The sequence below is a fragment of the Onychostoma macrolepis genome, chromosome 22 (genome assembly GCF_012432095.1).
Source record: "Onychostoma macrolepis isolate SWU-2019 chromosome 22, ASM1243209v1, whole genome shotgun sequence".
Taxonomy (NCBI): Eukaryota; Metazoa; Chordata; class Actinopteri; order Cypriniformes; family Cyprinidae; genus Onychostoma; species Onychostoma macrolepis.
The window spans coordinates 7,593,124-7,611,604 of NC_081176.1; the positions used below are offsets into that span (position 1 = coordinate 7,593,124).

The 18,481-nt window shown below is 35.4% G+C and overlaps 1 protein-coding gene across 1 annotated transcript; it reads right to left on the reverse strand.

Annotated features, from left to right (window-relative positions):
* Positions 1-3,680: 3,680 nt before the first annotated feature.
* LOC131530255 (trichohyalin-like) lies at positions 3,681-17,665 on the reverse strand (the record flags this gene model as incomplete). Its single annotated transcript, XM_058760411.1, has 4 exons — positions 3,681-6,399; positions 12,941-14,191; positions 14,382-15,014; positions 17,104-17,665. Coding segments are annotated over 4 exons (4,302 nt in total), but the record flags the coding sequence as incomplete, so codon positions are not given.
* Between the last annotated feature and the right edge of the window lie 816 nt (positions 17,666-18,481).

Genomic DNA, 18,481 nt, shown 5'->3' on the forward strand with positions numbered 1-18,481 from the left:
GAAGATATTAAAACAAAATAAGAAAGAAAAAATACACCAATCGTCCTTGTTTACATCCACAGACTCCTATTGCCATATAACAAACCGAAAATAATTCTGCTGATTATTCTTTTTATCTATATAGGTAAGTTTTTAGATGTTGACCATATTTTTCTCTTATATTTTTTGTCACAAAATCGTTAATGTGTCATGTGTCCTGAAACTGTGAATTTTAAATGTCTGTCTTAATTTAATTCTATAGCTTTAGACAAATACACCACACACTCTTATTTCAGCATTGATATAATGTTGTTTCTTTCAGCAAACAGTTTGACAGCATTACTTTAAACACAGTCGATCGATTTTAAACATTTACGGTATGTTCTTGCTCCGTTCATACAATAAATGATTGTGTGTTTATGATATTCAGTTGAACTGCTCAGGCAGTCAATGGAATGACCCATTTGGCCTGAAATCAGTATCTACCGCTAATATATTAGTAGGCTACTTTCTTCAAATGTTTTGTTTGTTATTACACTTTTCACAGAATTATACTTAGTCGCCTTGTATGCTCCTTCAGTAACATTTGTCTGATATTCTTGCTTCCTCGTTGCACATTGGCTGTTGTCTTCAGTGTGATGACTTCCATTTGAGTGATAAAGTGTTCAATTCAATGCTAACACCTCCGGCTGTTCTTGGCCTGATATGATGTTCTGCACAGTATTTTGACATCTTGTGTATCTTGACTTCCTTTTCCAAACACAACCAGTCAAAATGCCACACTAATTAATCAGTGCCTCACACTAATAGACCTTAGGATAGACCTATAAATACACATCTACACAACTACACATGGTTGATGCATTTCTTTTCTTTCATACTGTGTAATACTGTATTCACAACCACAAATGCTTACAGTAAAGGTTTCAATCTTGCATTTGTGTTGACCGTGAATTTTTCAACTTTTCTCTGCCAATTACTTTCAGTCTTGTTCATTTGTCATTTGGCGAGAGATGTGAGGCATTTTGCATTTTGTGTGTGTAATTCTTGGATTTGTGTGTAAAGTTAAAAAAACTGTAATAGGGGCTTCCGCACCACGTAGTTCTAGGAACTTAGTTCTGGGAACTAGCCAGCAGGGACTTTGAATTGGCCGATAGTGACGTCTTTTCAGTGTACACTTCCTGTCACTGGTAGTTCCAATACTGCTGTTTTAGACCATAGATATGTGTGTGGGTGTGAACAAGTGTGAACAGTTTTGAATTGTTGTGTGTAAATGATGACAGTCGTGTTGCAGCTGTGCTTATCTTTTGCTTTCTTATGTTTAGAGTTTTACATCACAAGTTCATCACAGTGCAAATTGTCTCTTATAGTGAGTGAGGATGTGTTTAGAGTTTTCCAGAAAGAGTGCATGAGATCTGCAAAGTGTGTCTGAACTGCCTGAACTTGTGTGATTTATTTGACAAACTAGTTTAGGCTGAAAATTTGGTTCAGAGAATGGGGTTTAGTGTCTTAGCAAATGTGAAAAAAACTGTAATTTATGCTTTTATATGTTCATCTTTTTCAGGAAGTATTGAAATCTAAAGCAGACGCTGAAATTTAAAGGTTCTTCAAGTGTGTTTTATGTTCTTGTAGTGTTATTGTCATAATAAACACTAAGGATTATTTTCTCTTTTAGTATCAGACTTTTTAAAAATCAAATTTGCTTAATTGTTCATATTTCTCTCAGATACATAAAACAAATGAATAAAGAGACACTCAAGTATCACTGTACTACTGCTGTTCATTTGTCATCTGTATTTTCTTGCCTTTCTCAATCTGAGGTTCAAGAGTCTCTCCATGTTTAATGACTTTGTCAAAGGTTTAACAGATATGGACGAAATATTGTCATTGAGAAATAAGGTCATGTGGGTGTTTGAATCGAGATCGTGATTTTTTTAACGATTAATCGCTCAGCTCTAATATGATGTGAATAAGCCTTTGTGCGATGTTTTGTGAAGTGTATTCCACTTCCCATATTGATCCAGTCACTCAGTATTTATTTTGACTAATGTTAAATGGATTCATATTTATGAATTAAGTATGCACTTATCCATTATGTCGCAAGTAGAGATGAAATGGTATGAGCATTTCTGTCATGATTACAGTGACCAAAATGATCATGGTTATCAAAATGTGCTGGAAATGTTCAAACAGCACTGACACATAAATCGTTTCACTAAGATTTCTATTTAACATCAACAACCAACAAATAAAATTACTTTTTGTTTGCATAAATACTAAAACAATTACATTACCAATGACCCACACGCTGTTCTGATTGGCTGTGGTTTTTGATAAATTTTCTTGCGTTGTGTAGCCATCTAGCATGGACGGATAATGCACTTTACACTGAAATCATATCTCATAGTGCTGGTTAGGAAGTGTTAAAGGGATAGTTCACCCAAAAATGAAAATTCTGTCATTCATTACTCACCCTCATGTCGTTCCAAACCTGTACGACCTTTGTTCATCTTCGGAATACAAATTAAGATATTTTTGATGAAATCTGAGTTTTGGAACGACATAAACATACATTGTTTATGTCCAATTCAATTACGACATGAGTGTGAGTAATTAATGGCAGCATTTTCAGCTTTGGGTGAACTGTCCCTTTAAAGAGTTTTGACTTTAAGTTGACATGAAGTTGCTTCTTTATGAAGTATCACAGAAATTTTATAAATGGATTATTTTATTAGAAAAAAATCCTATAATGGGAACAACACGTGTAATATTCTTCCAACTGGTACAGCATCTGTCGGTGTGAAATGTCACAGTTGAAAAAAAAGACTGTTTTAGAAGTCAAATGCTTAATTTACTTGTAAAGTATCCTATCGGTAGCCTTGTTCATATGAGTTTATTTATATGATTTAACAGAGTTTCATTTACGTTAAAAATGACTTTCTAAATGATCAGTAGAATTACTCAATATAGTTTGAAATGAGGCATTTGGGAGCAGCTTGTTTTGTGAGAAACACTTTTTAATGGTGAACAATATTTCTTAAAAAAGAAAGATAACTGGAAAATTTGTTTATATTGTTAAATGCTTTGTAAAATGCATTTTTTTTTTGGCCCCAGTTTACTGTTCAGAATCTCAGTGATGAAAAAATAACAGCATCACATGATCTGTGTTAATGACAAACTTTATTTTTTTGCTAGTCACCAGAAAATAACTGAATATGTGAACGTACAGCATAATTTCAGAATAATGTTCATGTTAATAATAAATCAATGAAAACAACATCCAAAGTAAATACAAACTTATTTCATAACTCACTCAAAACTGTTAGTTGTGATTTTTAAGTGTCATTGTGATCAGTGTTAAATTGAGTCTCAGCGTCAGAAATATTCGATCCAACCCCAGACACCAGATCCTGTCAGAAGAGATCTTTTTGTCTGATCCTTAAAACCTGATAACCCGTTTTTTATTGAGTGATAGTTGTTCACTGTTGTCCTGAACAGTGACAACTTTTGAACAGAATAGAGATATGTACATTTTTCTTATTTTGGCTAAATATCTTTTTTTTTTCTTTTTCCATTTAGTACAGCCCTTCAGAGGTTACAGAAGATACTTGCATGTTTCCCAGAAGCCAAAATAAGTTCAATTTACCCTGATCTTAAGATTCAAAAAGTTTTCACTCCCCGGCTCTTAATGCACGTTTTTTTCCTTCTGGAGCATCACTGAGCGTTTGGACCTTCTGTAATAGTTGCATATGAGTCTCTCAGTTGTCCTCAGTGTGAAAAGATGGATCTCAAAATCATACAGTCATTGTTGGAAAGGGTTCAAATACTCAAAAATGCTGGAAAATCAAAGAATTTGTGGGACCTGAAGGATTTTTCTGAAGAACAGCAGGCAGTTTAACTGTTCGGGAGTCAGGACAAACAAGGGACTCATGAACAACTATGACTAAACAAAAACACACAGATGTGGATCAATCAGGTAACAACACAGTATTAAGAACCAAGGGGATGAAAACTTTTGAACGGGTCATTTTTATGAATTCAACTATTATTTTCTCTTGTGGACTATATGTAAACATCTTTTATGTGAAATATCTTATTCAGGTCAGTACTAAATAAACAATTACATGCATTTTGTATGATCCCTCTTATTTTGGAAAAATAATTAACATTTTGCAGATTCTGCAAGGGGGATGTAAATTTTGACCTCAGCTGTAGCACATCTTCACTTCAGGCTCTTTCTGTAATCACTGATAATTGTCATGATTATATTGGCCATCCACTGAAATAAAAACACTCATAGACACACATTTTATTGTTGCCAGTGGCACTGAACAGAGTTTTGACGCTGTAGTGCACGATAAAAGCAAGGAAAATATAAAAGGCAAATAATAAATGACTAAATGATTAAAATGTATGATAAATGATAATGTGATTACATTGAATAAATAAATGAATGGTTAAATTATTAAATGATTATGAACAAATAAATGTCTGGTTGTGAAAATCCCAGCTTACGTGAATACAGATACAGTAGCTCACTTACCAATAATATTTCAAAAATGTTTCACATGACATGACATGAGCTTTTTTCCCTTCTTTCTTTTTCCTCATCATAGGTTTCGGCTATCTTCTTCTTCAGCTCTTGAACCTGCTGATCTACTTTCTGTCTGAAATTATTCAATTCCTCTTCTTGTGTTCTGGCTTCATCATCATGATTATTCTTCATGTTCTCTATTTCCTCTTCATGTATCTGTTTCATTTCATCATATGCTTTTTCTTCTCTGTCTGTTCTTTCTCTCTCCTCTCTTTCTCTTCTCCTGATCTCCTCCTCTTGCTCTTGTTTCAGATCTTCCATCATTTTCTCCCATCTCTTTCTCTTCGCCACTCGTCTCTCTTCATCCTCTTGTTCTCTTTTCTTCCATTTCTCTTTCCTCTCTCGCTCCAGCTGCTCATAATGTCTCTCCATTTCATTTTTCTTTTCTTCATATTCTCTATATTTCTGGCTTCTCTCTCTTGTCTGTTGCTGTTTCTCCTCCTCTCTGTTTTGTCTTTCTTCTTCTCTCTCTCTTTCAGATATATTCTCCTTGTTCTCCAGTTCTTCTTGTTTTTCTCTCAGCTGTTCCTTGTGTCTCTCTTTTCTCTTTCTTTCCTCTTCCTTTTGTTCTCTCATCTGTCGTTTCTTCTCTTCCTCCCATTCTCTCTGCTGTCGTTTGGTCTCTTCGTCATTTTCAGCCTCTTTTAATTTTCTCTTCCATACTTCTCTCTCTCTCTCTTCTTGTTCCTTCCTCATTCGCTCCTCTGAACCTCTCTTTTTTATTTCCTCTTCCTGTTTCATTCTTATCTCTGCCATGATGTGTTCATGATCATTTTTCATCTTTTCTTGATCTTGTTTATATTTTTCTTCTCTTGTTTTATCTTCTTCTTCTCTTTCTTTCTGCTGATTTTCATACTGTATTCTCTGATCTTCATTTGCTCTCTTCATCTCCTCTATTCTTTGATCATATTCATCTTTTTGCTGTTTGTCCAGCTCTGATTGTTTCTGATCCTCGATCACTTGTTTCTCCTGCTCTGATTTTTCTTTCTCCTCAAACTCTCTCCTGAGTGTTTCCTCTTGTTCTCTGAACTTCTTCTTCAGTCTCTCTCTTTCCTCATCTGTCCTTCGTTTTTTCTCTTCCAGTCTCTTTCTCATGATTCTGTCTTTCATGTCATATTTGGCTGTTAATTCATTAACTTGAGCCTGATTTTTTCTTTCATTTTCTTTTATCATTTTCATTCTCTGTTCAATGGAGACCGCTGCCTCCTCAAACATCTCATTAGTGAAAAATCTGTCCTGATTAGATTTCTTCATTTCTTCTATTATATTTAACAGCTGCTTAACTTGTGTCCGATCTTGTGTTTCTGTGTTGTTAAAAGCCAGGAATCTGTTTCCACAATCTCTGATCAGTTTGTCGAGTTCATCATTTTTATATTTCCCTGCATATTGTTCTATTGTTTGTTTTTTTAGTTTGTCTCCTCTAGTGTAGAGAACAATGCTGAAATCTGCTGCTTCTGGGCCAAAGATCTTCGTTATCATTTCTAAAGTGTCTTTCTCCTCCTTGGTGATTTTTCCCATATTAAACACAATGATAAACACATGAGGTCCAGGGGCTGACAGTGAAATACATTTCATTATTTCTTCCTGCACTTGTTCGTTTGTCAGTGAGGGGTCAAAGAGTCCTGGAGTATCAATAACAGCTACTAACTGACCATCAACTTCACCAATGACCTTTGTACAAGTAGTGGTCACTAAACATGAACTGTCTTTACTGTAAAACCCATTTTTTCCGAGGATAGTGTTTCCTGTTGCAGACTTTCCATTTCCTGCCCTCCCAAACAGCAAGATTCTCAAACACTCTGGATCTGATGGTGAATCTTCATCATCTGAAAATGACATTAATAGAGTTTACAGATGAACAAAAATGTATTAAATTTGGGCCTCTGACCAACAAGTGTTAGACTCAAACCTAAAATTGTAACTATTAGTTTACTAATAAAAATAAGTTTCTTCTTCTGCTTCTTAATAATAATAATAATAAATATAGCTGCAAGCAGCGATTACTGGGGTTCAAGCACTTTAAGGCCTTTAAGGTAGTATTATTTTAGGGTCTAGGCCAACCTGGATGTAGAGCTGACAGTGAAACACATCGAAAATGGACAATAGGCTCACAGACACACACACACACACACACACATAGAAATTAAATGGTTAAACTATTATATTAATACTCAGTAAGCATGCTTACACACACACACATACACAGACATACATGCACACACATTTTGTTGCAGATATAGATATTTGAAATCAATGATAGGCAACAATATTTTTTGCAAGTCTTCTCTTTTTAAGAGTTTATATGTCATTTTCAGGTTTCCCTATGATCATAATATGGCAAAATTGTAAAAAACATATCTGCATGAACAAAATGGTAAACTTTAATTAAATGTGATTTTAAATGTTATAACAGTGATGTTATAATGTCTCCATAAGCAAACCTATGAACAGTACTGTTTTATTGCATTTAATGAGCCCATTAGTGGTTATAATTGCAATTTCTCATACAACACTTTGTTTTTAACCTTTATAACTATTATAGTGGTATTTTTGCCCAATCTCTCTTAAATTTTTCATGCTTGTTTAGAATTAAATTATGCATCATTTTACACAGTTTTGAGAGAAGTTGTGGGCTTTCTTTTAGGATGTATAGGCCTTTGGGTACACTTTGTAAAGAACATATTATAAAATGACCTTCTTATAGTTGTCCAAATGCAAATGTTCAGCATTTTTTTTTTTTTTTGATAATTATTGACCTAGAGAGTCTAGAGAATAGTACTGCACTGATTTTATTGATTTTGAGTTAAAAACTGAGGGCTAATTCACAAAAGTAGGTTTTTAAAATAATCTTAAAGAACTTAAAATACTTAAAGAACACAGGCAAAGTTGTTCAGAATGAGAAGATATACCGTATTATATGAGGATATAGTGTATAAGTGAATATTATGAACATTTTATTGCAATTTGAGGTCATTTACTATAGAAATACTGTGTTTTTGAGGCCTTTTTAACTGTTATAGCGCCACCTATGGTCCAATCTCCATGAAACTGTGCATGCTTGTTAAGAGTCATCTGACAAATGGTTTCACTACGTTTCGTAAAGTTTTGAGTTTTCGTTTAGGTTTTATAGGCTTTTGGGTATATGTAGCTACTCCCCTTTTCTAAATGACCCCGTTATAGCTAACCAAAGGACGAAATTAAACATATTTTTAATCGTTATTGATCTAGGGCAGTGTTTCTCAACCCTGGTCCTGGGCGCCCCCCAACACTGCACATTTTGTGTGTCTCCCTAATCAAACACACCTGATTTAACTCATGAGCTCATTAGAAGAAACTCCAGGACCTGAAATGGGTGTGTCAGATAAGGGAGACATACAAAATGTGCAGTGTTGGGGGGCGCCCAGGACCAGGGTTGAGAAACACTGATCTAGGGAGTCCAGAGAATTGTTCTGTCATGGTTTGATCGAGATTGAGCGAAAAACCTAGGACTAGTTCGCAAAAGTATGTTTTTAACATTATTGAGAATATTTAATGAACGACTTCATTGACAGCATTAGTCCCAGATGCAAAGTTGTTCAGAATGAGGAGATATACCATATGATATGAAGATCTAGTGTATGTGTGAATATATGAACATGTTCTACAATTTGAGGTCATTTTCTATACAAATATTGTGTTTTTGAAACCTTTTTAACTGTTATACCGCCACCTATGGTCCAATCTCCATGAAACTTTGCATGGCTGTTAAGAGTCATCTTCCACATGTTTTCACCAAGTTTCGTAAAGTTTTGAGTTTTCGATTAGGTTTTATAGGCTTTTGGGTATATTTAGCCACCCCTTTTCTAAATGACCCCGTTATAAGTAACCAAAGAACAAAATTAAATTTTTTTTTTGACAGTTTTTTTGAAAGTCCAGAGAATATTACTGCAGTGATTTGAGCGAGATTTGAGCGAAAAACCTAGGACTAGTTCGCAAAAGTAGGTGTTTAAGCTTCATTATTTCTTATCTCCACTTTACGTTGCACTTATTCTGATTACTGTTTATATAAAATACAAGAAGTTTGTATCAGTAGTCCCATATTCATACTGTATTTATTTATTATTTTACCAAAGATTAAGCTCATAGAGTGCATCGCTTTCTAGGCTTCTGTTCGGCCTGACCCAAGGATTGCAACGATGTAAATTTTTGGAGTCTACGACAAACGGTGTACAAGCTAGGGCCAAAAATGTCTGAAATGTTTGCTTTTTGCGCTGTAGCGCCACCTTTAGGCCGATTGGAGCGAGTCTTTGGATCTGAGTAGCGAGCAATACTACTACGATCTGACCAAGTTTCAGCTCTCTAGGCCTTACGGTTTGGGCTGCACAATCAGTTTTACCGGAGAATAATAATAATAATATTAAAAATGTAAAATCCTAACAATTAAAATAGGGTTTCAGCACTGCGTGAACCCCTGATAATAATAATTAGATCAGAGACATTTTGTGACATTTTTCAAATGATCAAAAGGATAAAAAATGCTGATTTATTTTCACAGCCTTCTTTGCTCATATTTACCAATAGGGCTCATAATTCTGACAAAGACTATATATCACAACTGTTCAGTGTAGGGATGTCCCGATCAGGTGTTTTGTTCCCCCAATCTGATCCAAGTCACTGAATATTGAGTATCTGCCGATACAGAGTCCTGATCCGATACTTGTATATTCCTATATGAATGTATGTTTGGTGCACACTTCAAGTACTTTAAAGTTATTCAAATCAATCCAATTTATACAGAGCTGTGCAGAGAGTAAAATAAGTATATGTATGATATATATATATATATATATATATATATATGACAAGATACACTCTCTCTCTCTCTCTCTCTCTCTATGAATATATATGCGCACACTTGTGTATACAGACATTGGCAGATGTAAACATGTTACAATGGTAGACATTGTAAACAGATTTTTTGATCACAATTACAATATGAATATGGGACTACTGATATAAACTTCTTGTATTTTATATAAACAGTAATCAGAATAAGTGCAACATAAAGTGGAGATAAGAAATAATGAAGCTTGCAGTCTAGTCTGTCAGTCAAGTACAAAGAAAGACGCATTATGGCAACAACATCTTAGAAAGTCTGACGGCAGATAAAAGTAAATGATAAATGAGTGATTGCTACAGAAGTGTGAATCGAATACATTAAACATGGAAGCTCAAATGTGCGTGATGCGCTAGATTAGAGCTCATTGGTTCTCGCATGTCAGGCATGCGAAAACTGTCACTCTAAAACCTAATGCACAGATCTAATATACTGAGAAGCATTTGAAAGACATTGTCAGAATAGTCCATCTGCCATCAGTGGTTCATCCGTAACGTTATGAAGATACAATAATATTTTTGTACGCAAAGAAAACAAAAATAACGACCTTTTTATTCAACAATTCGACTCCTCTGTGTCTCCTCTGCATCACCGTAGCGCCATTTTGGAGTGTATCCGCTGGATGCAAACTGTGTAAGCTGTTCTGTGTCAGCGCAACACACGGATAAGCTGTTTTCGTTCAAATCAAAGCGTAAATAAATGTAGAAGACATATCCTTGTGGCGTGGCTGACACAACATTTCTGAAACATTTCCGAAAGTAATCAAATGCTTCTCAGTATATTAGATCTGTGCATTAGGTTTTAGAGTGACAGCAGCCTAATAAACCTGCTGGTGTCTGTGTCATTAATGTTAACCAAACAGCAAAAGAAAACAAGAGACCATTCACTGCTCCTCACTGAATAACTTTAGTAACTTTGATAATAATCAATGCACATTTAATTCATACGGTGAAGACTGTGCATTGTTTTATTTTTACATTTTATTATATTTCAGTTTCTGTATAGTACTATTATTTTTAGTAGACTAAATTGTTTATATCATTTAATCTTGTTTCTATTGTATTTGTCCTTTTTTTTTGTATTACAGTTTCAGCTCACTGTTTGTTGACACAGAACTGCTATGAAAAAACAGATAAAGGGGTTAATTTTTTTTTTTTTTTATGAGCACACTGACAGGGCCCCTGATAAAGTTTTGCTTAGGGCCCCCAGAAGTCCAGAACTGGCACTCCTTGAGTCTTTGTATTGTTTTGATTTGTTCAAATCAAGACCAAGTCCAATTTTCTTGGTTAAAAGTTGCAATGTGGCCACAAACACATTGACCTAGGGATGTCCCGAGCTGATCTCAAGGATCAGGATTGGGGACAATCAAGCAATTTATTTTTGACTTATTGGTATTGTCTCTCCTAAGCCCGATCCTTATGTTATGTCAACTGTCATGCAGTATGAGGTAGTATGTGCCTTTAAGTGGTTTTGCCAACTGCCATTAAAAGAAAAAGAATACGCTCAAATGTGCCTGACATGCGAGAACCAATGAAATTCGATAATATGCTGACTTTTTAAACATTCTTTAAAAAAATAAAAAAATACGTTAAAGACAGTAATTGTTGTTTTAGTTGCTGTGACAAGAATTTTTCTGGTAGTAAAATAAGACAATCAGCATTGCATGAACAAACAAATTTACATTGGCTCAACAAAGTATCTTTACTGAGCAGAACTAAAAAAATAATAATATTGTTGAGATAATTCAAAAGTTTTACTGCATCAAGTTGCCTTATTTTTTTTACGTTTTCTCAACTATTTATTTTTTACAGTGTACTTTTCTGGGCCTTGACAGTGTTATTTACTTGGCAGTCAATGGGACAGTCACAAGCCTCCCGGTTTACATCCAAAATATATTAAATTGTGGTAAAACACTTTATTTTAAGGTGTCATAATACAGAGTAATTACCTAATTAAGCACTTCGTAGTAGCCATTGTACTTACATGAAACAAAATGTACTTACCATGTAACTAAGTTATGGAACAGCCTGTACTTACAGTTTGTAATTATGTAGATGTAATAGGCAGCTACTGTTACACATATGTAACATACCGAGTCTATTACACAGCTACTTGTACACTTAAGTACAGTCTTGATACACTTTATTTTAAGTAGCTTATGCCTGTGTAATATTATGTCATTTTAATGTAATTAGAAAGGTATTACATGTATTTAAGCTGTGTACTGGTGGGTTAAATCAAACTAAGGTGCAGCTGGATGTGTACAGTATAGATACACATGAAGTACACTTAAGTACAAATTTGATACACTTTATTTAAGTAGCTTATGTCTGTGTACTTACATTTATAATTACATTGTATAAAGTCTGCAACACATATGTAACAATATTTTGGTTACATTAATAGCTGTGTAACAGACTCGGTCTGTTACATATGTTTAACAGTAGCAGCCTCTTACATCTACATAATTACAAACTGTAAGTACAGGCTGTTCCATAACTTAGTTACATGGTAAGTACATTTTGTTTCAAGTAAGTACAACGGCTGCTACTAAGTACTTAACGAGGTACTGTAATTACTCCGTATTATGGACACCTTAAAATAAAGTGTTACCAAATTGGGTTCCGAAGACGAACAAAGCTTTTACGGGTTTGGAACGACATGGGGGTAAGTGATTAATGACAAAATTTTCATTTTGGGGTGGAGTAACTCTTTAACTGACTGTGCACAACTGGCTGTGTTTACGTGAAAACTCACAATGCGGACATTTAGATATATTATGGTGTGTATTTGTCCATTTAAACATGCACACCCGAAGCCCAAAGAAACCTATACTAGTCTGTGTTTCCCTTCATCTCTGATCTTGTGGACAGAAAACCGTCTGAAGAATAGTATCTCTTTCACAGAGCAATACGCTTTTAACTTTAGTATCACGTTACATGATTTGGCTGATATGGATGTTATGTGGAAGGGTGACAGCGCACCGCTTCAATGGAATGGAATGTGGCATTGCGTTTTCATTATTGTTGGAAGCCAAAATCAAAATTAAAAACCAAAACTAAAATTCTGTTAATCACTAAATCATCAAGCGCCCCCCTGGTGATTCAGGAGCCCTACGCAACTTGTGTACTTTGCATATAGGGAGGACCAGAACTGGACTCAACTCATGACTTATTTCATACCAAGCCATTTATCACTGACTTCAGCATTAAGAGCCTTAGTCTTGTAATGTGCAGTCGGTTAAAGTGTTTACAAGTGATTAATCAGCAGTTTCAGCTGGTGGCTCCACTGTAACTAAACTGATCTAGATCTCGAAATGCTGCTTGTTATGATTGATGATTATAAACCAGTGATATATTTCCTCAACAATATAGCAACCACATAAACTCCTAAACAGCAAAGTATAGGAAATTAAAAGTATAGTTTATACCCAAACATTTAATTTTTTTTTGCCAATAATTTCAAAATTAGCTGGTTATTGTTTGACTCACTCTTTGGGTGCTGAGCGTCAGGAGTTCCTGTATAAAGTTCATTAAATCTATGTGTTTCTTTCTCTTCTTTTTCTGTTTGACTTTCCTGTTGTTTCTGTTTCTGCCATTCTTCTTGTTCTCTCTTCAGCTCCTCTCGTATCTTTCTCTCTTGGTCCTCTATATCTTTAATGTCTCTTTTATATTGCTCTTCTATATATTCTTCTATTCTCTTTCTCTCTGTATCACGATTCTGTCTTTCTTCCTTTATCATCATCTTCATTCTCTCCATCTCTTGTTTAAGTCTCTGATTATATTCATCCCACATTGCCTGTTCTTTCTTTCTCCATTTCTCCTCCTCTTCTTCTCTTCTTTGTCTTTCCTGTTGTTTCAGTTTCTCCCATTCCTCTCGTTCTCTCTTCAACTCCTCTCGTATCTTTCTCCCTTGTTCCTCTATGTCTTTAATGTCTCTTTTATATCGATCTTCTCTCTCTATATATTCCTCTTCTCTTCTCTTTTTGTCTTTGTCATGATCTTCCTCCATCTTTATCTTCAACTTCTTTTTCTCTTCTTTGTGTTTCTTCATCAGTTCTTCTTTTTCTCTGTTCAGTTTCTCCGCTTTTTCCGTCAGTATCTTCTTTTGTTTTTCTTGTATTTCACTTTCCATCTCTCTGAACATCTTACATGAGTAGTAACTCCCTCCGTTTGCTTTCACCATTCCGTCTATCTTCTCCAGGAGATCAGTCACCTGTGTCCGGTCTTTGGTCTCATTATTGAACACATGGAATCTGTTTCCACACTCAGCAATGAGGTTTTTAAGAGCAGATCCAGGGTTTGCCAGGAACTGTTCAATGGTTTTGTTCTTCAGTTTGTCTCCGTTGGTAAATAGCACTATGGTGTATGTTAATGAGTTTTCACCAAACGTCTCCCGAATGATCTTCACTGATTTTTCTTCCTCTTGAGTGAATCGTCCCAGTGGTATTAGTAAGAGAAACACATGTGGTCCAGGCAGGATCATGGAGATGCAGTTTCTGATTTCTCTCTGGATTTCTTCATTACTGAGTTCAGTATCAAACAGTCCTGGAGTATCGATCACAGTAATTTGTCTGCTGTTGATTTCATGTGTCTCTTTCTGACACATTTTAGTAACAGACTTTTCTGAAAAGTCTGATATATATGCTTCTCTTCCTAAGATGGTGTTTCCAGTTGAACTTTTCCCAACTCCAGTTTTTCCCAGCAGCACAATCCTCAGTTCATCTTCTTTGTTTCTCGAATCTAAAGATAGATCAAAGAAAACAACAACATTTTATTCAACTTTAAGTGAAAACTGCCAATAGTATATAATTTATACTGAAGCATCAAGTGCTAATCATATTATTTGTTCTGAACTCTGCATGTAATGTTATTGTTTTGACGTTAACAATCATGAAAAGTGTTTAATTCATGCAGATTTTCTGATCATTACCTTGTGTCTGAAACCACGTCTCTAATGAATGGATTCTCCTCTTCATTTCTTCAAATTTCTGCAGTTTTTCCATCTGTGCACCCAACATTGTCTCTGTGGAGAAACAATCACCACTATTTTCCGCAACCATCTCCTCTAGTTTCTCCACCAGCTCAGACCCTTGTGTGTTTGGTCCAACGAAATGTCGTTGTCCTCCAAAACTCTCAATGACAGGCTGTGTTTCGTCATTTAGTTCTGCTGTCTGATGCTCTGAATTCTGCTTTATGAGGATCATGATGTGCTTGTTGATTCTTGAGCTGAATATCCTCTGGATCCTCTCAGTTTCTGCTTTGTCTTCATTATTAATTGGACCATCAGGAAGGATGAGGAGGAAAGCATGAACTCCAGGATGACAGAGAGACACACAGCGGTGAATCTGACACATCACTTCCTCCTCTGAGAGCTGAGTGTTGAACAGAGCTGGAAGCTCCACTAAACTGATCAGACGTCCATCAAGCTCCACGTCTCTCCTCCCACACTCTGAGTTGAGCTCTGATCTTCCCTCGCTCTGGTTCAGGATCAGGTTTGATATGAAGGATTTTAATTCACTGTTACTCCCACACACAACCAGATTCAGCTTCACACCTTCTGGAACTGTGTCAAAGGAATAAACAAGTTTAACAATGTGATTTGGATATAGATTAATGCTGCATTCACAATGTTTTATGTGATTTTAGCAATCTCTCTTGCATTATAAGCCAATGATGACCATTCAAAAAAGGGGAAAGAGCACTTTTCAAGTTTTTTTCTCTGAAGTTTGCATGCCGGTAACTCAAGAAGTATTAAATATATCATATTGCCCTTTTAGATATTGGGTCTTAACAAACTTTCCTTTGGGCATCTTAATTTTTAAGGCCCTATATGGTTCGGTTCCAGAGAGATTGGAATTTCAATATGGCTCCAGGAGAAAATAGTTAAAATGCACAAATTTTCAGTGACCATCTCGTTCATCAACAAAACGTATCTCGTTTCCTTCTGTCAAAACAACTGCATTGAACATAACTGTCTGAGTGCCATAAATATTATTTTTCCAAAGTCAGAGTGCCTGTAACTCAAGAAGCATTAAAGTAATCTTAATATGATTTTAGATTCCGGTTCCTAAGAAACTTTTCTTTTGGAATCAACAGAGATATCGAGATCTTGGTGCAGCTCCATGTCCAAATTGTAGTATCCTACCCATTTTCACACCAAACGTCATCACTGTTGAGAATACAAATATGCAAATAATAACAGTGACCCAGGCTTTAGGAATGTACAGATTATGAATGACCAGGATTAATTGTTAACTCTAAGTATGAACAGTGTGAAACATAACAAGATTTATATATATATATATATATATATATATATATATATAGTATATAGTATATATAGATATTAATTATTTCAAGTGTGAGAGACCTTAAATGCTTGAGGTACTATCAGTGATTATTTAGCAGCAGATGCTGCCTGATCTATAAATATGCTTTGCATTTTATAACAATAAAAAAGAAAAAGAAAATCTTGGTTTATTGATGTGAATGCAATGTGGCGAAAGCAACTGCGGTGTGGGATTTATTTCAAACATGCTACAATACTGGATGTTTAAACTCTTTGTAGCTTCAGAAGCTGTTAAAATTAATAAAATACCTCCTTCCAAATATCCCTGAAACGGATTCAAATCTATAATCTTATGAATAGGCTACAGAGAGCAAGGTAATGTGCCTCAACGTGACCATTTCAGTGCATTTTAACACTCAGACAGGTATGTTCTATGCATATTGTTTTGACAGACGGAAACAAGATACAGTTCTGTTTTCAACATAGTTTATTCTTCATACATTGTTCTATAAATAAAATAAGTATAGGCTGCATACAAAGTGATCAACATTTGGTTTTCAACCACTGAAAATGGGTAATATTCAACAATCTGGACATTGAGATCCCCATATCTCTGGGACTGAACAATGCAGGGCCTTGACAATGAAGATTCCAAAAGAAAAGTTTAGTAAGAACTAGAATCTGAAATCATATTGCAATATCTTTAATACTTCTTGAGTTATAGGGAAAAGAATACTTAAGAACACTCTGAACAAAGAATACTCTGTAAAAGTAACATTATGCTGCTGCCAACTTTCTGAAGTCATTTTAACCCCTTTAAAATGGCTCTGAATCTCAGATGAAAATTGCCATTTTGAACACCCCCTAAAAATAGTGGATTACTGGATTACTCAGTAAATATTCATCCATGACATTTAATATTTTGGCTTTCATCACTATACATGTCTACCTTTCTTCAGAAAAAAAAATATTAGCAATGACATGAAATGACCCTTCTTCGATATTAACACAGGTCCTAATTCATGCCTGCCTCATCATAACACTTGCTTTTAAGAAGTTAGATGTCTTTGACTTTTTTCCTATTTTGTATTTCCATCTCTCTCTCTTTCTATAGTCATCTTGTGCACTGAGCTCTCTCTCCTCCTCCATCATGAGTGTATACGCCCCTTGCTGACTGGCTACAAGTGCTCAGTCTGATCCACTTTTCAATAGAATTTTTTTTAAATCGCTTACTGCACCTTTAATGTATGGTTCTTCCAGTATAAGATGTATTGTACTGTACTGTAAATAAGCTGAAATAGCCTGTGAGTTTATAAATGTATTCTCACAAAGGTTCTTAATCCAGAAAAATGAATCCACTCACCCAGTGTCCTGATCTTCTGCTGTAACTCTTTGATTTCATTGTCTCTCGCACTCAGTTTCTCCTCGAGCTCTTCTCTGACTCTCTTCTCTGGAGCTCTCATGTACATCTGAAGAGAATAGGGTTTAGTCTTCATGCTCTCTATACAATCAAACAGGGCTGAGATCTGTTCTGAGCTTCTCTGGTCCTTTAAGCCCATCACACTGTGCCAACTCCCATAGAGACTGACAATCCTCTGAGATTCTGTAGATTCTACAAAATCTGTGATTTTTTTGTCAACTGTGAGTTCAGTAGTGAAAAGCACCATGAAGTGCTCATTAGAGTTGAAGATTCTTTTAATCTTCTCCATTTCTGCTTTGTCTTCATTAGTAAGTGGACTGGCAGGAGTAACGAGGATGAAAACATGAACTCCAGGATCACAGAGAGACACACAGTTGTGAGTCTGACGCATCACTTCCTCCTCTGAGAGCCGAGTGAGAGCTGGAAGCTCTATTACACTGATTTGCCGTCCATGTGTCTTCTCCTCTTTCATCACACACACATTGCTCCTCTCTTTCTGAGGTAAAGTTTATTCTTTTGTTTATTGATTGTCCTCGAAATACTTTAGACACTGAAGTCTTGAGTGTTGTATTATTTCCACACATCACAAAGTTCAGCTTTGCTTTTCCAGTAGTCATCACTGAAAACAATATTTAGAGACTCAATTTTGGTATCAAATATACACTTCCTATAATTAAGAAAAATAAATAATAATAAATGAAAATAAATAAATATATTGTAAAATATAAATACATTGCAATACATTATTTTATCAACTGAAGGCTATAGTACCTTGCAGTAGTTTACTGTCTTACAGTTTGGGTGAATTTGCTGTCTATGTATAGATCTCTGATAACCTACAGTACACACAAACTGTGAGTTTAGCCTTTAGTAATTGCTGTAAGCAGTTATTTGGTAATTACTGCAGGGCAAATTACTGTGGTAACAGTCTCCTTTTGGCTTATATCAAAATCCTCCGACATTTTTCTTTACAAATCTTCGTTTTGTGCTTCTATTTTGTGAACAGCATTTTGTTTTGTTCTCTTTCCACGCTCGTCAGTAATCACACAACTCCGACGTCCTTCGTCATCCGCCGGAAAGCCTTCCACGTATGACAGATGGCGGAAGTCATAGAAAAGTGTTTATCATGTTTGAAATATGGATATTTTCTCATGAAAACATATGGATTTGCTACAGGAGGCCTTTATTCATGCTCCAGAGCCATGTGAGGAACGTTTTATTATGGATGCGTGCACTTTATTTCACGTCTTCTGAACTGCTGACAACAAACACCCGCTTACCCCATTGAAAGGCTTGGAGAGGCCAGGACAGTTTTTAATAT